At 39.3% G+C, this 23066-nt stretch overlaps 2 protein-coding genes across 2 annotated transcripts; one reads left to right on the top strand and one right to left on the bottom strand.

Annotated features, from left to right (window-relative positions):
* Window positions 1–3641: 3641 nt before the first annotated feature.
* On the bottom strand, window positions 3642–4455 carry LOC311281539 (uncharacterized protein; the record flags this gene model as incomplete). The annotated part of the gene is made up of 3 exons (XM_084394560.1): window positions 4420–4455; window positions 3793–4020; window positions 3642–3715 (listed from the first exon to the last, which is right to left on the bottom strand). The coding sequence occupies exons 2-3, from the start codon at window positions 4016–4018 to the stop codon at window positions 3642–3644; spliced, it is 300 nt and encodes a 99-aa protein (XP_084250686.1). The 5' UTR covers window positions 4019–4020; window positions 4420–4455.
* A 935-nt stretch (window positions 4456–5390) lies between these two features.
* On the top strand, window positions 5391–16406 carry krt99 (keratin 99). The gene is made up of 10 exons (XM_084394550.1): window positions 5391–5469; window positions 6441–6755; window positions 8325–8453; window positions 8761–8843; window positions 9378–9534; window positions 9648–9809; window positions 10532–10657; window positions 15151–15371; window positions 15502–15593; window positions 15702–16406. Exons 1-10 carry the CDS (start codon window positions 5440–5442, stop codon window positions 15806–15808), a joined length of 1422 nt encoding a protein of 473 aa, XP_084250676.1. The 5' UTR covers window positions 5391–5439; the 3' UTR covers window positions 15809–16406.
* Window positions 16407–23066: the final 6660 nt, after the last annotated feature.

Genomic DNA, 23066 nt, shown 5'->3' on the forward strand with positions numbered 1-23066 from the left:
GAAGTGGTGCCAGAGCACAGGGAAAGCGGTCTGTACAGTCGCTATTTTCAAGTCCCCAAGAAGGACGGGGGTCTTTGCCCCATTTTGGATCTGAGACAGCTGAATCACGTACTGGCGAAGCGCCCATTCAAAATGATTACTGTGAAGCAGATCCTCGTGCATAATCAACCTGGGGACAAGTTTGTGTCGGTGGATTTAAAAGACGCAGATTTTCATATCAAGATAGACCCTTGTCACAGGCACTTTCTGAGATTTACATTCGAGGACACAGCTTGTCAGTTTAAAGTCCTTTCTTTCGGGCTGGCTTTGGCTCCAAAAACGTTTACAAAGTGTGTGAATGCAGCTCTTTCTCCTCTCAGGCGCATTCTGAAACACATGGACGATTGGCCCAGTCTCAATATGTGCTAGAAATCCACAAGAAATAGCTTCTAGATCACTTGTTGTGCCTAGGGCTGTCTATCAACATGCGGAAGAGAATGCTCTATCCCTCGCAGATTGCGTTCTTGGGTATGATCCTGGACTCGCATTTGATGCGAGCGTGCCTGTCTCAGGACCGTGTACAATCGCTACTCAGTGCTCACGACATATTCAAGCTGGGGAAATCGGTTTCTCTGAAGTGCTTTCAGAGGTAACTGGGACTGATGACGGCTGCAGCAGTAGTGTAGTGCCGGCTTGGACTCCTGCATATGAGGCCACTTCAGCTTATGCTGAGAGCCTGTGAGCAGTGCTTTGTGTGCGCATCTTAGTGATTCACTGCTGTATGGGCATGATGACCCCTTGGCTTGAACGGACCATGTACGAGCAGGCCCAGACAGCAACATAGTGTCGGCCCAGATCCGGACCACATCTGGGAGGAAAATCGTAATGACGGATGTATCGTTGATGGGCTGGGGAGACCTTTGTGATGGCAGGCCCTTAGACAAGTGTGCAGTCCGTCAAAGTGGTACATAAACTGCCTAGAGCTGAGAGAACTTTAGCTTTGCAGCCCTTTTTTCCATTTGTGAAGGATCGTCATGTCCTGGTTCGGATGGACAACGTGGCGGTGGTCTTGTACATTAATCACCAAGGGGATTTTCCTTATTGCCTGCTTCAAAGGCTGGTGGAACGTTTCCTTTTGAGGGCGGACTGGAACCCCATATCGATACGGGAAGTCCATGTTCCCAGCCGTCTGAATTGCAGCGTGGACATACTGTCCAGGGGTGACACAGTTCACGGAGAATGGAGGCTACACCCTCAGACAGGCCAGATGATTTGGAGCCTGTTTGGAGAAGTGGAGGTTGATTTGTTTGCCTTGGAGGAGAACGCGCATTGCCCGCTGTTCTTTTCACTGATGGACACTACAGGACTGTTTGGATAACGGAGCACACCATCCACTCTAAAGTGTAAATTGCTGCCTTTTCATTTTTTGACTCACCCCTTTATTGTCGCTCAGTAGGTAAGCACAGTTTGGTAGCAGGGATTTCGAGAGGAGCATCCCTCTCGTCCTATGGTACTTGTCTGGGATTTGTCTTTGGTGCTTAGCGCACTTTTATGGGCCACCTTTTGAACCAAAAGTGATTTTATTTGCTTTGGCAGGTGGGAAGAGAGTAAGTGATTTACATGCTCTATCTACTGACACGGCTTGTATGGTGTTTGGTAAAGATGACTGTATGGTCAGGTCCCAGATGTAGATATCTGTCCAAAGTATTGTTTACACTGTTTACACAGGTTACAATGCTGCAAGTGCTTGCTTCTCAGGAGATTACGTCTCCGCCACATCCTTTATGCCATGTTCACGCTTTGTGTGCATATGTGAACAGGTCGAGGCCCCGTTTACACGTACATGGTTATTTTGAAAAACGGAGACATTTCCCTTCGGTTGTGCCCCTCGTTTACACGCAAATGGAGAATTCGCCTCTGAAAACGATTCTTTCTAAAAACTCCAGCCAGAGTGAAGATTTTGGAAAACTCTGTTTGCACGTTTGCATGCAAACTGAGAAAAACTGAGTTTTAGGCAGTCGACGTCACAGTATGTGACAGAACTTGCACTGCGTCAAAGGTGCGACCTATATTTGCGGGATTCTGATTGGCTAACATGGGCTTGAGCTTCTCGTTACACTGCCACCTACAGGTTTGGCATGCTCTTGACGGCATATACACGGGTTTGTGTAAACGAACACTTTTCTGAAAACGGAGAGGGTGAAATGTCCGTTTATGAAAATAACCAGCCACGTGTAAACGTAGCCCTAGTCATTTTATGATGTTTTATTAACAAAGTTCGGGAGGAACACGTTCAAATTATCTATCCAGTCATCACGTCATTCCAATCATCATCATTCCAATCATCATCATTCCAATCATCACATCATTCCAGCCAGCTGTCAACTATATGTAATCAACATGTCTACCCAATCAGCAAATGACTGGAGGCCTATATAGTCGACTCACCTATGTTTCTCCACAGGTTTCAGCATCCCTCCACCACCCCATCTCCTCAAACTTGCCTGGTTACTTTCCTAACCAGAAATACAGGGGGGAGTACTCTGGGTTTGGTCCAAATTCTGAGCTCGGAGCCCTAATACACATACAACGTTACTCTGATCTGATTATTTGTAAGTGTGAACTCGTTTGTCTGTTTTCGAGGTTGCACTTTCGATCTGCCACTTTCGAAACAACGCTTGTCTCACTGGATTGTGGAAGCTACAGTGTTAGCATGTGCTTCTAAAAATTAGACTTGTCCCATTGGAGTTTATGCTCACTCAACTAGGAGTAAGGCGTCTTCATGGGCTTTCAGATAAAGGATGGCGATTTGTTTGGGGTTTGGTGGGAGGTTGGTCATCCCAGAACACCTTTGGTACATTTTACCTGCCCAAATGGTTATCAAAACTAGCCCACTCACGGCCAAATCTAGCACAAACGCTTTTCCGAGGGGGTCCACCGGTAAAAATCTTGCGAGGTCATTGCCTGATAAGGCAGCTGAGAAACAAGTCAGTGTTTCCTATGTCAGGTAGGAGAGACATAAAAAAATGTGCAGAGCGGTGGGTCCCCAGGACCAGGATTTGAAAACCGCCGCTTTATTCTACGACATAAATTAAATCAATAATAGTCACATGACTGTGGTCTAGTTTGTTTACAGCCTACTTTGAACTTTATCCTTCTGGCGATTATGTTTAGGCTTTTAAATTCATAAAAGTTGTGTTAATTTGTGAAGGCTATCATAATGAACAAAACGTGAAAGAATCATAAACCTTTGTTGGTCACAGAGCTTATTATCTGCAATAATCCACTCTATTCACTGACCATCAAGAGGGCAGACTTTTTAAAGGAATTGAATCTATTTTTTTAATGCCAAATCGGTTGATGCTTGTTGTCGTTATACTGTATGTTATTTGCAGCCAGCCATTTATAATTAATCTAGAAAAATTCCAATAACAGGAGGATTACTGAGATAAAGTATGGCCACCCACTCCATAAAGTAAGGCCACCCACTCCACACCCGCTACTATTATGACTGTCTTGAAGACAATGTCTTCATCTTAATCTCATGTGAGTGTACATCATTTTTCAAATTAATTCGCAATCTGACGACACAAAGACATATAGTTGCAAATATATTTATTGACAGATCACAGTACAGAGTTTTTACTATTTTGCATGCAGTCTCAGTTTGCACTTCGGCGCCCAAAATCTACCCAGCCTTGGTAATCTGTAACGCAGTCCTCTCGTTGGATGATTTCTGCCCAAAACACGAAGAACAGCAAGTAAGAGCGAGGCTTTGTTTCTTCTCATTTTTTTATCTTCAGAGACACGCACCTGATAGTGCCTGTAAGAGCTGTCGGGACATGAGTTCGCGCTGATCCTCCGATAATTGCAATGAACGCCTCACAAGGGCCTGCAGTCTCTCAGGTGTCTCAGGTGATCTCTCTGGAAGCCCTGCCATTGCCTCTGTGTTCCCAGGTTTGTCTTTGGACAGAGGAGAAGCCACACACGCCACTGCCAGCATCGCTACAGCGGTCAATACAATGCACTTGGCCATCATTTCTGTGAAGAATTATTGCAAGTATTTAAAAGCAGTATCTGTGTCAAACAAAAATAAAATAGAATAAAATAAAAGCGACCCATTCCTGCAGGAAATCCGTGTTAGTATAAAACAAATTTGGAACATGGTAGATGGTTTATAGCTGGTTCAGACAAGTTATTAGCTGGTCATCCAGTCACCATGTTCCAAAAACCAACTAAAGTGACCGACTGGTAGCTTGTTTGTTGCTAATCCAAGGTGGTGTGCCAGCAAATGACCAACTTAGATCAGCAAAATACAAATTTATTCCAGCTAACGACCAACTTGAAACCAGATATCATATTCCAAACACAGATAGGCTACTATCGTAAGATGGTTTCTTTAGCAAGGAAATATTAAAAGTAAAAATAGATTTACAGTACCTGAATAGTGCTGAGCCAGAGACGTTTTAACAGAGTGTAAGAATGAAAACCTTGTAATACAAAATATCAGGTCAGGCCCCTTATATTTCATTTTCAGGGAAAAAACAAAAGTGTTAATCAATGGATTTGGATAATTATTGTTCAGGAGGAGGAGCATGCTTAAGCCTAATACGTCAGACATGACAGTAAACAGAACATGGCATGGGAAATTCAATAGTTTTTTATGAGAATTTAACATAGCAAACATTCACGGCACTTAACTAATGGGAAACAACATTAACATGTCAAGGCCTGTGAAAATGAATTAGCAATGGTTTTTTTATTCATGTCAGCACCCAAGTTCTCATCTAATCATTTGTTCTAATGTAATATTATATGATGTGCCATCAATAAGTGATTTTTTTTTTGTAACTATTGTATTGATTAAAATGAACTGATTGTGAAAGGCTGTGATGCAGTGCTTTTGATTTTATTGCTGGAGAGGAGTCTGTAGCTTCCTCTCAGGACCATTAGATGTATGTACCTAAAGATTTTACCCAAGATCACAATCCTCTGCCATCATGTGTCTGAGGTGAACAAATAATTGCCAATCCACCTTTGAAAGCATAGCCTATATTGAGGTATATGACATCAGATGATGTGTTGTATCATTCTTTATTACCAGTATTCCACTTTTCCATATCTTCAGTATTAGCTAGTGATGACATAATGGGACAATGATGTGATCTATAAACTTATGTTCAGTATACATAGAATGACTTAAATGCACCCATTCTATGATAAGCATTTTTTAAATTGAATTCTGATATGTTATTTTGATATTTATGGGGGGACATAAAGTAAGAATGTCAGGCTGATGATACAAGTATCCCTATATCATAATAAAGAAAACAGCCTCATAACAAAGATGAAACTCTTTAAAAAAAGAATAACTATGAAAGGAATATTACATTTTTTTTTGTTTTACACAGACTTTCATTGTATGGACGCAAAACTGCAAAGTAATGTGGTCCAAACAACATGAAAAGGAAAAAACAACAACATCAAAGAGTGAGTATCTATACGATTAATAATTCATATTAACAACATTTTTCCTTGGAAATTGTTAAAATCACATTAGACAAAATGATTTTCGTTCTCAAAAGAAATTAACATTGTAATGACAGATTTAGGAGATCTGCCTAAAGGGACTACATGTAGCTACACGCAATTACAAGGGAATACACTTAGTGAAATTCATCAGAATGGGTCGGGCCATGAATTTGCATGTTCTGTTGAAGTCAGAATAGCCTAACATCATGATTGATTTCTTAAGAATGTTCCCATTCACCCTCTTGAAAATGTCAACATGTAGATCCCCTTTACTGTCAAACACACCAGCAAAACTATTTCATTACAAGTTACGACTACATTTTAAGAGACGGTGATCTGGTATTAGGCTACTGATGGAGAAAAATGTACTGAAGAGATGTGTTTTTACTACATTCTGACACATGAATCCATTCATCATGATTGATGGTTATAGTTCAGGTACATAGCATTTGAGTGCAAGAACAATGTTTGTCATAAGAACTAAACGGAAAAGCAAACCTGATGAATGTTGTGGTGAATACACAAAGTAAACAAACATGAGAAAATTGCTTAAAGAGTTCAATACTGTCACGTACATGTGTATAATTAATGGTTGCATTTAAAAGAATAAAAAGTTACAGGTTTTATAAAAAACACTGTTAATACTTATAACTGGCACATGACCAATACAAACAATCAGTTTAGACATTACACCAGTTGAAGAAAGATGTAATCTCTTTAAACCACAAATCATTTTACATAGTTTTGAAGGTAGGGTGTGTTAGCAGGTTTTTGAAGTCAATGGTTTTGATAAGCGTCCGGGCACAGGTCTCCACTTACATTCCATCTATTCACTGGAACTGGAACCTGACACCATGGGATGCAGCAGGGCTATATAAGTCAGTCTTTAGTGGAAATTAGTTTAGATGTTTAATTTCGACATTTGAAAGACATCCTTCCACAGATCTTCTGACTTAGCCATGTCGGTCCGTCGCAGTAGTAAGACGTTCACCACTCAGAGCGTGCTCGGGTCAGCTGGCCATGGTTCCTCTGGTGGACTGGTCATGAACGGATTGGGGAGTTCAAGGGTCTCTTTGTCTTTTGGTGCACAAAACTATGGCAGCGCTGGGGGCTACGGTGCCCGCCTCTCCAGATCTTTGTCCACTTCATTCTTGACGACGGCTGTTAACGAGGTCAATCCGTATCCCAGCGAGAAGCAGACCATGCAGAACCTCAATGACCGACTGGCATCTTACCTGGAGCGGGTAACATACCTTATTTTGGTTAACTTGAAAATGTAACAGAAATTACATGAAGACAATTGAATCTTATCTTCTTCTAATGAATCCTGATGAATGCTTTATAATATATATATATATAGAGTATATAGAGTATATATGAAGAGTTCAGATGCAAAAGCCTCTAAGTGCCATCTGAAATTTTCTTCTAGAATGATCATTTTTTATCAAGCTTGTATGTTTAAGTTCAGTAATTTCACTTTAATGACAATTAGTAGGTAATCTTCATTCCCATTTAAGTGAAATTACTGAACTTAAATATACGAGGTTGATAAAAAATGAACATTCTAGAAGAAAATTTCAGATGGCACTTAGAGGTTTTTGCATCTGAACTCTTCATATATATATATATATATGTTTATTTTATAGTTTAATATAATATATTAAAATAGTCATTGTCTAAGGTTGTTTATATATTAATTCATAACTTTTACTTAATAAATGTTATCTTGTTAAATTCTGGCCAGAATCCCTAAAATCATAAATAATTGTTTAATAATTGTATAACATTGTATATTCACATCACTATGCACATTATATAAATTTTCATAAATTGAAAGTAACAATTGTTAAACATATTCTTCTTTTTTTTTTCATTGCATTCTCTGTGTTTTTATCAAACAATTTTTTGAAAAGTTTTAACAGTAAATTCAGTGTTTAGCTGTTATTTTTACTATTTAGTAACACAGGAATGCATTTGGGTTATGTGGAGTTATTGTTTTATTTTCATATCCACCTGAGATCCAGAAAAAAATTACATTGTTTAGAGTATAAGAAACAAATGGAAAAAAACTTTTTTGAAAAATGATATTTTATTCATATGCTATGTGATATGTTCTTCACACGTTATGCTATGCCCACTGTAGTGGACTCCAGGACTCAGTGGTTTAAAAAAATAAAATTACATGAAATTACATGTATAGGCAAAAACAATGGGATTTTTTTTTTTTTTTTCACCAATCAATTTTTTGGTTTCATGATTTTTTTCAACTAAACTCTGTATAAAGATGATTCTCAGCTATGTTATGAAATATATAAGGGAATTAATTAAGATACCATTTGACTTTATGCAATTTGTAGGTAAAATGGCCATTAATGTGTAGTCAATTTAATACTGTGAAGCTGCTTTGATACAATCTGTATTGTGAAAAGCGCTATACAAATATACTTGACTTGACTTGACTTGACTTGACTTGACTAGTCCCATGTGTATCCATACACTGTATCTAATTTGCATATTAATGTTCTCAGGGCAACATGTAATGAAAAAAAAAAAGTGTGATAATGGGAGTAATAATTGGCAACATTCTCATGATTCTCTTCCAAAATGCCTGATAAACATGCTTTAAGTCCAGGTGTCCTCTAGGTGGACATGTATGAAATAAATGCCCCGTTTTATAGGAAGCCAAATTTTGATTAGAAAGCCTGAGATGTTGATTTATGACAAACAATTTGAAAATAAGAGAGAAAGTTTTGTGATTTGGACTTTGTCTAATTATCTTTGTCTTTAATTATTGTGCACGTTTTGTGTTTTAGGTGCACTCTTTAGAGCAGGCCAACAAGAAACTCGAGCTGCAAATTAAGGAGTTTTATGACAACAAGAGCCCGATGGAGAGCAAAAACATGAGTGCTTATTTGACAACCATTTCTGAGCTCAGCATTCAGGTAGAGCTGCTGTCACTCAACAGAAAGATCACACCCCTGAAATAACCGAAATGGCATGAGGTGAACCCTGCCTCACCTTATGCCATTATGCCATGTTTTGTATTTCAAATATCACAAATACAACAGGGCAGTCCTGTTTAGAGCTGTTTAACATCAGTGTCTAGCTGTTAACAAAACCTAAAATCTAGTTTCATTTCAGCTAGTAATTTTTTCTCTCTTTTTTAATTCATCCAGATAGTCAGTTATTATGCTCATTGAAATATTAACATCCCTAGATCAACCACACATTCTCATTTGTCTTTGAAAGATTCAAAGTCGTTTTGTGGAGAACGCAAAGCTCCATCTGACGCTGGACAACACCAAGTTCGCCACTGAAGATTTCCACTTGAAGTATGTGATGTGTAAAGCAATATTGCATTTAGTATTGAATGTTTACTGTTGGTTGAAATAGAATCCCAGACAGCAACATAGTATCGGTCCAGATCCGGCCCACATCTGGAACGTGTGGAATCCACGGTAACACTTTATTTTGATGGTCCCTTTTGAACATTCTTTGCAACTACATGTCAACTAACTCTCATTAGAGTATTAGTAGACTGTCTGCTTAATATCTGCAAACACTTTATTGTGATGGCCCTCTGAAAGACATTCTACAGACTATAAGTAACTTTACAAGTACATTTAAACTTATAACCCTAACCCTACCAGTCTACTAATACTCTACTAACACTCTAATGAGAGTTAGTAGACATGTACGTGCAACATTACTTATAGTCAACAGATTGTGTTAAAGGGACCATCAAAATAAGGTGAAACCGAATCCACATGTACCAGATGTGGGCCGGATCTGGGCCGACACTATGCTGCGGTCTGTGATATGATCTTAAAATAGCATATGATCCTTGTCCTCCTTGGCTGTGGCAGGTATGAGACTGAACTGAACTTGCGTTCAGCTGTGGAAGCAGATTCGGCACAACTGCGAGTGGTTCTGGGAGAGATGAAGCTGTCCATTGGAGACCTGGAGAACCAGCTAACTGGACTGAATGAGGAGCTGCTGTATATGAAGAAGAGCCATGAGGAGGTCACCTTACCATTTCACTGCAATCTTTTGGTCTTGAATTATTTCACAAGAAGGATCAAATGTGATTTTTGGAAGACTTAACTGCTTGTTTCCCTCCTCCTCTTTCTCCACAGGATCTTCATTTGTTGCGAGAGAGGCAAAGCGGCTCTGTGAACGTGGAGATGGACTGTGCAGCTCAGTCAGATCTTGATGAGGAACTGCAGGAGATGAGAGCTCAGTATGAGATGCTTATTGAGAAAAATCGCAGGGAGGCTGAAAGATGGTTCCAGAGCAAGGTGAGCCAGTAAGACATGTCTTCCTCTGCAAGAAAACAATATGCTAGACCTAGCAGAGGCGGGTGAACTTCCTCAAAGGATTTTAACATATAAAAAGAGTGGAATGTCATTCACTGTATCGTTGCTTTAAAAAAAAGAATAATCACCTAATAATGATTGAGATGCTAGCTGTCTGATGATATGCTTTACAACAATTATATTGTCAGTAGGAATGTTATTGCGACATTCAAGTAATCGTTAAAGTCTTTCAGCTGTCAAAACTGTTGACATATTTTGTTTTTGTCTGGCTTAGTCAATTGTAGGGGCAGGAACTGCTAAAGCAAAGGTATTTTAATTCAGTCTATTAGATGTCAGAAGATTATCCAACACACTCTCATAGCAATTCAAACCTACTGGCAAATTAGTCAGAATTTTTATGAATTCATACGCTTGCATTCAAATGTTTTCGTACAGTCTGCTTACACCCGTCTGAGGGTTAGGAGTGGGGTCTCGAATTGTATAAATTCATACAAATTCGCCACCAATTCTAATGTAAATTAGTTACATTTTCTCATGAGTTCGCCTTGGGTCATCAGTTCAGTCTGCAGTAATACAACAGTGATGAACTGAAATGTAGCCACACACAACATCAGGCAATATTCAGATTCCAACTGACCAGAACTACCTATTTTTTTTTTTTCTGTCATGTATTCCTCATTACTTTCTGGGTTTCAATATTTTAGGCGGAGGTGTTGCAGACTCAGGTGACCACCAGCTATACTGAAATCAAGACATCTCAGACTGAGCTCAGTGATCTGAAGAGAACATTCCAGAGCCTGGAGATAGAACTACAAGGGGTTCTCGCCATGGTAAAATCTTGTTCTTGCTCTTTCTGAAGCCCTACCTTTCTCTGGCAGGAGATAAACAAAGATCTCTGCTTATTTTTCATGATACAACAGTTAGTTCTGGTCTTCGAATGTGCTTGACTGAGCAGCGTTCCACAAACCCTGATATATAACAGTCCAGCAGCACTGTGACTTCTCACTATTTGTATCACTCCACTTGTCCGTGTCAAACCAAACAGCTTTCTGATGGTCAACGCATGTCTTTCGCCCTAACACAAAATTCCTGATCGCGTAGATTTCTGTTCAAATGAAAGGATGTTGTCACCAAACAACAGTAGGCCTATGTGACAGCACTTTAAATGTGGTCACGCATTTTTGCTGCATTTCTGTCTGGAAAGCGTAAAAAGCTGTGCTTTATACATTGCTACAATACTGACAAAAGACAAGTGACTTTTTCTAGCCATTAAATTCTGCCCAAATTTTACTCATGTGACTGCACCTAATTTTGTGAGCGAAATCCAGACATTTCATTGACCATTTTATGAACGAGTCATTGAATCATTCAAATGATAAGTTCAAAAACTGATTAATTCCAGAAAGAAACAAGTGACTCCCAGTGTCTGGACATGCCTGCACTCAAAAAAAAAAAAAGGTTCTTCAGCGGTTCTACAGGGGTTCTTTGCGGTGGTTATGGAGCTATATAGCACCACTACCATTTAAAGAACCTGTTAAGCCCAGTTTGGTTCTTCAGCGGTTCTTTGGGGTGGTTAAGGCGCTATATGGCACCACTGCCATACAAAGAACCCGTTAAGCCCCTATAGTTCTTTAAAGGTTCTCTCTCTCTCTTAGTCTCTTAGTTTAGTTGGTGATAGAATTAGAAAAACAACATTAAAATGATTAATTATCCATCTTTTAAGTAAAATTGTCATTTAGAAGCATATTGACTCATCAATTGTAGTATCTGGCATGATAATGGGCCCCACTACCTCAAAAAAAAAAAAAAAAGGTTCTATGTAGCACCATTTGACAAATGCACTATAAAGCTTCTTAAGTGCCATATAGTACCAAAAGAGGTTCCCCTGTTATTACGAGCCAAAGAACCCCTGTTGGGTACTGTTGAGCACCATTTTTGTTGAAGCAGTTGTAAACAATCAATGTGCTATATGGCACCTCGTATGGTTCTACGTAGCACCATTTGACAAAGGTGCTATATGGCACTTAAAGTGGTTCCCCTATAATTACAAACCACTTTTAGTGCTATTTAGCACCAGTTTTGTTTAGAGCGTGGTTCAATCCTATAGTTTGTAGGATTTTATGTCCCCATTAAACAATACTGCATATTTGACATAAAATGTTAATCAACTTTCCTACCACATGGTTTTTCATGCATAGATGATCATGTACCCCTATTAACACAAATTCATAATAATAAAATAATAAAATCAAATAATAATAAAATACTTAATATACTTAATAAATACTTAATAAAAACTTGTCTCACGACAAGTCTTTCGTCCTTTACAAAAAAGAAGTACACTTAAGTAATGTTGAAGTATATTTTTAAGTATACTTTATGTATTAAGTATACTAATATCAATGTGTACTTGTAGTAAACTTGTAAGTGTACTATTTCAATACTGCTTGGGACTAAATTGGCCCACTTTTAGTATATAAAAGTATACATTTAAGAGTACTATAATACTAAGTGTAAGAGTAGTAAACTTTAAGTACACAACTAGGTTTCTTATTTATAATGCATCTGTACTAGTATACTAGTAGTTTACTATTTTAATACAAGTAGTACATTTTTTAGTTTATGAAAGTACACACTTAAGTGTACTCTCCGTAAACTACAGTTTAGTAGATTATACTGCAAGTATACTTGTAAGTTTTCTTTATGTGAACATAACATTATACTTATAGTTTACTATTTATATATTACTTTTGCACTTGCAGTATACTATGTTCAAATGAAGATATTATTTTTGAACTGTACTTTAATTTAAAAAATATTTTATTAGCTTCATGCATTCTTTTTTATCAACACTTGAATGTCGGTAAGTTTCAAGAAAAGGCAACATTTTAAACAAAAAAGTTGAGAAAGTCACATTTTTGTCAAAGACTACGCCCTGATCAGATTCAGAACGATGATCAAAACACAGATGGAGTAGATCGAGTCCAACACCCCTAAAGCTTCACAGTCGTTTTCTCTTCATGGGTTACGCTTCATTTCTTTGGTAATATTAAGCATTTTTGATTTACACGCTGTTAATGTTTGATGATCACATTATTTTACATTTGTGTGAGCAATCTTCTATCACTTGTTTCAGCTTCTCCTGTGTTTTGATCCGGAGATTCAGTACTAGAAGATATGTCATAGCGCCCCCTACCGTATAACAGTGAAAACATGGATAGCTGGAAAATTCTGTCAATGGTGGGGAGAAGTAGAATTAGAGTAAATTCCTATGTACTCTACCAGTGGACTAGCCTACACAAAAATTCAGATACGCAGAATTAGAAACATATCTGTTTTATATCAATATTCTAATCAATATTTTCAAACAATGTACGTTTCATAAGATTGTATATGAAAACCTATGCAAAAATAAAAACTTTGAATACTTCATTATACTTTTAAGTATATCTCGATAAAAAGATTGAGTACAAGTACTGGCCAAATATACTTGGACTTTTCTGTCAGTATAAGTCAAGTACACTTAAGTGTAATTTTAAGTATGTTTCTGAGAAGTATATAAAATGTAGACTGAAAGTATACTTTCTTAAAATTAGTTTAAAAGAAGTAAGACTTGAATAAACGTCTTTTTCGTAAGGGAATCCCAATTATGTTTTCTCAACTTCACTTTGAAATAACGGTTACATATATAGTTCTAAATAAGCCATTTTTAGTGTTTAGTATTCTCTTTGAAATAAAATATAAACACAAAATGAATTACCTATTTTTTAAATCTGTAAATCCATTAAATTAGTTTATGTCCCTCAAACTCCAGTCCATCCTGTTGCATTGGTGCTATTTGCCCTTTAAAATCTTGAGCATATGCCCCAAATCACATGACTGCCTAAAAGTGACATCATCTCCTTGGAGGTAAAGCAACTCCAAGAACAAAGAATCAGTCATAAACTTTTCTGTTTTCCTCGTTTTTAGAAGATAGACTTAGTCTTTAGTCTTTTAGTAATTAGTCTTATCTAATAGCGTAAAAAAACAAAACATATCCATACGTGTCGATTTATAGCCTACTGGATGACAATGTTTATGTGTTTAAAAAAAATATTTTATATCTATTAAAATTCGTCCTAAATGTAAATCTTCTGCTAGCATATTGTTCCTTTCTAGCTAATAATGGGCTTAATAAACGTCCACCCAAAAACGTCCACGTGCACCGTTATTGTAAAAATGTCATGTAACAGGGTGGACAAACTTCATAGAATGTAAAAGTGAATCTTTGGTCAAAATTATTAGGTTATACTAGCCTGAGCTTCACCAGTGTGTTGATAGACCTAAAAATAGTTGCATTTTAACGTTTTTATCAACGAACCATGGTCAGTCCAAAATCCACCAAACCGTAGGAATGATCTTCCCTACAGGCAGAAAACAGTATGCGAGACAAGTAGTATGTCTGAATTCATAGTATTCATAAAACAGTATGCGAAAACAAGTACCTGGATGACCTACTTCTGGCAAGATTTTGATGTGGGCTTCTGATGAATACTTTAATATCTCACGAGGCGACATAACTGATGCTGGGACAGTAGATCAAGTGACAGTGACAGCGTTTCATTCGCAGACGCTTTTATTTAAAGTGACTTACAAATGAGGAGAACAATAGAAGCAATCAGACCAGCAAGAGGACAAGTGCTGTAACAAGTCTCAGTTAGTCTAAAACAGTAACTACACATAGCAAGTTTTTTTTTTTTTTTTTTAAATCAGAAAAACCAAACAAAATAGTCAGAGAGATGGAGAAGAAACGCAGGGAATGTGCAGAGAAATAGCGCAAAAATAAATAAATAAACAGGCCCTTCAAACAGACGCTGTAGGTTATAGAAGAAACGGTTGCAAAGTAAGTTTCAAACCAAAAGTAGTAGCCTATCTGACAATATGCAATTTCAAACACAGCCACTGTCTTTGTGAGTGAGTCAGTGAATTATTCATTCAATCAATCTGTTAAAAAAAAAGTAGGTAGGCTACATTCATTGTCGTGTGTTGCTCGGGGATGCTACATTTTTCATTCTGCTGTGGCAATATTGTGTTTAAAATGTAAGTTGCTCAGTGTTCATTTCTTGTTTGTTGAACGACATAAAAGCATTATGACAATCACAATTGTGCTGTTAATCTGAATCATTTCCTGTCCTCTCTCTCTCTCTTTCTCTCTCTCTCTCAATATCCTAATCAATAAAAGTAGCTTTAAAAAAAACATTTCAACCACTTAACATGGTTTATAATATGCCATTTCCCCTTGAGTATTTAATCTCCCCATCCGATGTTCAATAATTTTCTCCAGAAACAAAACCTGGAGCAGAGTTTGGCTGACGTGGGCATACACTATGCTGTTCAGCTGAGTCAGCTGCAATTGCAAATAGACCACCTGCAGGAGGAGCTACAGAGACTCAATGCCAACATCCAACAACTGGCTTCCGAGTTCCAGCTGCTGCTGGACATCAAGATGAGGCTGGAGATGGAGATCGCTGAATACAGGAGGCTTCTGGAAGGAGAAGCTCAAACGTACGTAGAACAGATTTATTTAAATTTGCTCTGTTCAGGTGTATGTGGCTTGTTGTGAATGTCAGTTCATTTGTTGAGGTTATGTACTGTATCAGCTATGAGACCCAGGGTGTATCCTTGTGTTCTGTAGGACCGTCATAAGCACGTCTGATTCTTCCATGACTGAAACCATGACCGAGACAGTGACCAAAACAGTGGAGATAAAGGAAGAGGAAGAGGAAGGTGAGTGAAATGAAATGTTTTATGTTGGTCCCTTCATTCAATCAGAACATGAACATGGAGCAGAAATGAATGGAACTAGTAATAAATGTGTCTTTTGAACCCTTACAGAGTATAACCCTCACGTCCAGCGCAGAGTGAAGGTCATTGTGGAGGAGCTTGTGGATGGCAAAGTCGTATCTTCTTCTGTTGAGGAGAAAGTCCATGAAATTAGCTGAGAAGATAATGCAATAACAAAACTAATCTTATATGTATACTCTAATGACAAATGGTGTTTGATTTGCTGTGTTTTGGATACTAGCCACTAGGCGTCGCTGTATATCAATTAAACGATCAGCAATAGTCTAATTTAACTCAAGGTGAGGGTTGAAACTAAAGTATGAGTAAGAGATTTAGATAGCGAATGGTAGCATGGTCAGTGTGAGGCAAAGAAGGGTTTTTTATTAAACCAAAATCAAATGTGAACATTGACACTTAGGAAATTGTCTTATTTGTGCCAGTGAAAATAATGTTTATTAAAAAATACATAGGCCTACCCTGTTTGAATGTAGCAAGGCTTAGAGTCAGTGCAAAACATGTTTAATAATGGACTTCTTAGCAAATAATACCTTTTTTTTTTTCTCTTTATGCAAATTGTGCTATTGCTTACATTGCAAACTCACACTCGCACACACTAAAGTTTTAAGGAAATTATTCTTTGCATTTGTTATATATATATAAAATAAAATAAAGATTGTTCATGGCATCAGAACATGCGTCAGAGATTCACTTGAGCAGCATGTCTAAATGTCTGACATATTACTGTAAAAAATGAATCATGGGTCTTGTTGATAATTAACAATATTGTGTATATTTCATTAAGAAAATTGTGGTTCAGTGTTGTATGGAAAATATTGAGACCATTTCACTAATAAAATCAAGAGACAAATTTTCCTTTTTTTTTTTTTAGGAAACGTACACAATTTTGAGGCTTGAATTGAGGAACCGATTAAGCTGATAAAATAAAAGGAACACGCCAACTTTTTGGGACTTTAGCTTATTCACCGTATCCCCCAGAGTTAGTTAAGTCCATACATAGCCTTTTCATCTCCGTGCGTACCGTAACTCTGTCTGCCGCACCCACCGCTAGCCTAGCTTAGCACAAAGACTGGAGGTAAACGGCTCCACACTACTACTTGGGCGGAGTGATTTGCTCGCAGCACCTAAGAAGCCCCGTGGTGAGGAGCAGAGAGTTCGCTCAGAGTTGGAGTAAATCACTCCGCAGAAGTAGCAGTGCTTCGCCTTCTGAGAATATAGTTCCCAGTATGTATATGGTTAGAAGATGGCTGTGTCTCACGTGACCTTGTTATTTGAACACGCTGTGACTATACAAATCACAACATGTAAATAGGAAAATGTTGGTGTTATTTTGTCACTTATTGGGAGCAGTATGCTAGCTGGAGCCGTTTACCTCCAGTCTTTGTGCTAAGCTAGGCTAGCGGTGGGTGTATCAGATACAGAGTTATGGCACACAAGGAGATGAAAAGGGTATGTATGGACTTATCTAACTCTGGTGGATACGGTGAATAAGCTAAAGTCCCAAAAAGTCGGCGTGTTCCTTTAAGGAAAACTGGCTACCTATTTATTTTAAGAGAATTAGCTCAATTATGCGGTTTTATTTAGAGACACCATTGTTAGTTCCCAGCATGCTTTGAACATGGCTGGAAATGGAGAGGAAATATTGAAATGAAGTTTTATTTTATGTGTATTTAAGTAAAGGGACACATCTGTTAATGTTCAGATCCCTTTCAGTCAGTCACTACGAGTTACCCAGAGACTGAAGAATGGGGGTTTCGCTAGAGAGCCCTATCACCTTCGAGTTATTAGAAAACGAGCCAATGGTATGAAAATACCATGGGTCTGCGGAATTTGCATCGCAAACTCCGCCCCACCGCGTGGGTATAAAAGGAGCCGCAAGTGCAATCTCGCATTATGTTTTTCCTTCAGAGCCGAAGTGTGAATGTGCTTCTCCTTCACCTTCTTCAAGCAACGAGTGCTCTTCAGTCGGTGTTGGTGTGATGGCGCGTTTCAGCGGATTCACGATCCTGCTGCTGGTCTGTGCAGTGGCTTGCACGTGGCTCGTGTTTCTCCCCTGGGTGCTTCAGCACTACTAAAAGAGCTTTTTCTTTCTAAAAGAGCTGCACGTGCACGTCTTTTTAATGATGTCTCGCCTGTGTGTTTCTGGAAGTGGGCGCATGGTCCTTCCGCCTGACGGTCACGAGTGCTGCGTGTTTGGGCTTTAATCACGCTCAGGCAGTGCTCGTGGATGAGTCATGTTCTCATTGCGGGAACATGCCCATGACGGTGATAAGATCAAGACTCAATGACCTCCGTGGAGGTAGAGTCCCCTCTGCCACACCCCAATTTATCTCCTCCTCGAGAGGGGATACTTTGGCTGCTGGCCAGGGTGATCTGAGAGTTACAGTGTTGAACAACCCGACGAATTTTCCTCGGGCCACACGCCTGGTTCCTCTTGAGGACCTAGTGTCTTATTCAGGGCTCCGGCGGATGATGCTATGTCACTCACGGCATCACAAGGCGGGCTTGATTCCTCTGGGGATGAGGATTTGGCTGCGTTACCTCCCTGGGGAGTGCCAACGTTGCCCAAGTCGGATCCAGAGCTGACGGCCATGCTTGCCCGGGCAGCTGAGAGCATCGGTTTGGAGTGGTGCCCGCCACCCTCCCCCGAGCGCTCAAGGCTGGATGATTGGTTCCTGGGGGCGGCGCGTGCTGGCAACGGGTACACTGGGGTCCAGTGTCTCCAGACACTGCAATTGTGTCTCCAGAGCGCCTCCACGTGGCGCGGTGATCCAAAGCACTCCTCCAAGGCCTGTAGGTTTTCGTCAACTCTCGAGGCCCAAGTCTATAGAGCTGCGGGGCAGGCCGTCTCCGCCCTGCATGCCTTGGCCATCCTTTAAGTCCATCAGGTGAAGGTGCTCAGGGACATGCAGGAGGGAAGGGCTGACCCGGGGCTCATGCAAGAGCTGCGCACTGCCACCGACCTCGCTCTACGGGCGACGAATGTCACTGCGCGATCCCTGGGTCAAGTGATGTCCACCTGTGTGGTCCAGGAACGAAATCTATGGCTCAACCTGGCTGATTTGCAGGAGGCTGAGAGAACTCTTTTTTTCAACTCCCCTATATCTCAGGCTGGGCTCTTCGGCGGTGCGGTCAAGGCCGCCCACAAGCAGACTGAGGCGATAAAGCATATCCTGCCCTGACGGCCAGCTGCTGCCTCCACCCAGCCGTCGGTGCAGCCCCCTCAGTTTGCCTGGCGCTCCAGCACCTCACCCGTCTGGGCCTTCGGGTGAACTGGGAAAAGAGCAAACTCTCCCCCGTGCAGAGGATCTCATTTCTCGGTAATCTTGGAAATCGACTCGGCCACCATGTACATGCAGCTTACAAGTGAGCGCGCACAGTCACTGCTGAATTCCCTGAGTCAATTCAAGGGCAAGAGTGCGGTTCCACTGAAGTTATTCCAGAGGCTCCTAGGGCATATGGCATCCGCAGCAGCAGCACGCCACTCAGACTGCTTAATATGAGACCGCTTCAGCACTGGCTTTGCGATCGAGTCCCGAGATGGGCATGGCAACAGGACACGTTCCGGGTGCTAGTCACTCGGGCCTGCCGTCAAACCTTCACCCCATGGTCGAACCTCTCTTTTCTATGTGCCAGAGTTCCCTTAGACCGAGTTTCCAGGCATGTTGTTGTGTCAACAGATGCCTCCACCACGGTTTGGGGTGCCATGTGCTCTGCGTGCGCAATTTTACTTTTAATGGAGATGAGTTCTCCATAGACTGTAGCTCCATAGTTCCTCCTGCACTGTTGATGCCATCACCAGAGTGCATGCCCGGTTGGTCAGCCCTCGTGATCGGTTAGGTGCCTCCATGTGCATGGTTCCCCGGTTGGGCAACCCCCACATGTGTATATTCCACAGTAAGTCTCCTCCGAGCACATGTTTTCGGCAAGACCCCTCTTGCCATCTTGAGGTTGAAACATTCCACCCTGCGGGCTGGATACCTCTGAGTTCTCCATATGCATCCCATACTCGGGTCATATGTGTATTCTAAGTGTCACATATTCCATCTGGGATATGCTACCCAGTGTACCTTGGTATTCTTGCGTTAGCCTGGCCCTTCACTCGTGCTAGCCTCACGACAAGGAGCTGAGGCTTGTGCAGGACACTGACAGCCGCATTGGCGAGATTAGATTGGGACCCCCATTCGTCAGTCTCTGATGTAACTCATAGTGACTGACTGAAAAGGAACATCTCGCTCGTTCCCTGAAGGAGGGAACGGAGACGTTATGTCCGCATGCCACTGCCACTGTACCGCTGAAACGGCCGGGGCGCACAGTCTCGGCTCCTCAGCAGGTAACATAATGCGATATTGCACTCGTGACTCCTTTTATACCCACGCGGTGGGCGGAGTTCGCGATGCAAATTCCTCGGACCAAGATATTTTCATAACATTGGCTCGTTTTCTAATAACTCAAAGGTGATCTAGCAAAACCTCCATTCGTCAGTCTCTGACGTAACGTCTCCATTCCCTCCTTCAGGGAACGAGGGTTACATATGTAACCGAGACGTTATGTTTGACATTTGAAAGAGTTTCTATTTTGTTTAAGTTTTGATCGTTACCATTGTGCAGAAGAGTAGGGCTTATGGTAAGGTTGTGAATAACTGCATGTAATGACACTGACACATCTTCCCTTGATCATGATCCTTGAACACTTGGTAACACTTTATTTCGATAGTCCACTTTAGACATTCTACTAACTATAAGTAACTTTGCAGCTAAATGTCAACTAACTGTCATTAGAGGATTAGTAGATTGTCTGCTTAATATCTGCTAAAACTTTATTTTGATGCTCCCCCAACAGACATTCAACTGACTATAAGTAACTTGGCAACTACAAGTCAACTTATTCTCCTATCATGAACCCTAACACCAAACCATAACCTAACAGTCTACTGACAGTCTACTACAGCCTACTAATACTCTAATAAGAGTTAGTTGACATGTAGTTGAAAAGTTACTTATAGTTAGTAGAATGTCTAAAGTGGACTATCGAAATAAAGTGTATCTGAACACTTTGCTGCAATGCCTGTGCAATAACAAGTTTGAATCTGTGCTGTTCTAGCAGTAAAGTCTTTTAATAATACAATATAACTCAAAGTCAAATATAAACAGGTTATTTCCATTCACTCTAATTCACACACTTTAGAGCGTGTAGAACAACTTAAAATAAAAAAAGCATATTTCACTAAAAATATTAAATTCATTGTGTCATAGACTAAATAATTTAGGGGATTTTACATGATGTATTTAGGCAGATTCCATGAAAGAAATCGAGCCTTAACTACTCTACATTGTTACCATAATTTTTAAAAGTAAATATCAGCAAATTTTTTTACATGCACTTCTCTACGAACGCACTAGGTGTCATAATACATCCATTATATGTACTGTGATAGTAATGTAATTTCTGTCATACAGTAGCCTACATTTTCATATCCTTATCGTATATTAGATAAAATACTAAATTCACAGTTTGTAAAGATGGAAAACACAGTATCATAATTAAGTGTACATGAGTTTAAGTGATTTAAAATCACTATTTTAATTTGAGTGAATGTTGCCATTTTTGTCATGCAAAAATAGGGTGCTTTGCCTATGACAGGAAAAAACGACAATTTACTAATAAATATTTCAGTTTTTGCACCCTTTTTAATCAAAATGTTTCAAACACAAAATTTGTGATTAATTGTTTGTGTGTGTGTGTGTGTGTGTGTGTGTGTGTGTGTGGTGTTCAGGTAGGGGGACAATATAGGTTATGGGGACAAAATGTAAAGATATAGCAATATCCCTGTCCTTGTAAAGACATTATTTGGTCCCCATGATGAAAGCTTATCATAGTAATCAAATTAATGATGTGTTTTGAAAGTGTAAAATTGTGTAAAAATTTTCTATGATATGTTATAGGTTTGGGGGGTAGGGGATGGAAGTTTGTACAGTATAAAAATCATGTCTGAGGAAAATCCCCATAAAACATGGAAACCCAACATGTGTGTGTGTGTGTGTGTGTGTGTGTGTGTGATCCTTAATTTCACCTTCCATCTTATTACAGTCTTATCCTGTAAGTAATATTCATTAAACAAAAACCTTAATGACAGTATCATCCAGGAAGTGACTTTGGTTGGAACACAACAGCACAAACATCAGTAAGTACAGTGTGATGTTTTGTGGTAATAAGGGTTATTTTACACCTTAAAACATTCCTTCTGCTACAGTTAAAGAATATTACCAAAATCTCCAAAGATGGATAAAAAATATCAACATTAAGTTGACACCCTTATGTAAGCTATAACTGTAAAAATCTCGCTGGGCTTTTTAAATTACACATGTTAAAAATGAAAAAAGTCGGAATGTTATGTCATTTTAACATGCTGTCAAACACATTATGAAGAATATTATTAAACCATGTAATTTATAGTATTAAAGGATGTAATATAAATGGGCTAATTTAATTAAATACCTTTTAAGTCCATAATATTTTAATGTCCTACATATTAAGGGAATAAATCCAAAGGATTACACAGAGATAAAGGGTTTGGATGGTGGTTAAAATAATACGCTTTAGATAATATTTCTGAATATGTGATAGAGCGGGACCAGGTTTCATTTTGCATTCACAACATGCTTGAATTCAAGTAAATCATTAAAGGTAAAAAAAGAAAATAACATTCTTTTAAAGATTGATGAAGAATTTATTTTATTCTATATATATCATGTGCACTGGTTAACTGTTTTTTTAATAAATGAGGCAGGAATAAAAACCTTTTGCACAATGATTAACAAGTCTTCTAACCTGCAGTTTTTATAATTCATGAAGACTTTGAGGTATAGAAGAGCTCTTGTGACTATTTCTCTCAAATCATATTTTAGGCATGTTTTGGCCCTGGCCTTTGTTATATAATCTGGTGAGATATTAGAGGCCAGATGTTCCAATGTCTCTTCCGATTTTTTCTTTCACAATGAGCTGAATGGCTGTCAAAAGAATAAAGCCTTGTGGTTGACATACTGAAAAGAACTTTTTAATCTTTTTAAAAAGTTGTCAATTTTAAATGACTTAATGAACATTATCAAGAACATAAAGTGACTTATCTTAAGGCCCTTGGCTAAAATGCTCTGAGATGGCATCAGATTAATAAATGAGTCACCAGTGAAAACTAGTTTTGTCAAGCTCATTCAAGCTCTCACACTTAGTAAGAGGTAAGATGCCACACCTATGACAGACTCACTATCAACACAGCTGTTCTGCCTCACAGGCAAACCAAAATGATCTATGAAGCCATGGAATTTTCTCATAGTCCTCAACAGAGGCGATCCTGACTTCCCTGGGGCCCTAAGAAAAATTCTGTTAAGGGGCTCTCCT

This window comes from Rutilus rutilus, assembly GCF_951802725.1.
Source record: "Rutilus rutilus genome assembly, chromosome: 22".
NCBI classification, from domain to species: Eukaryota; Metazoa; Chordata; class Actinopteri; order Cypriniformes; family Leuciscidae; genus Rutilus; species Rutilus rutilus.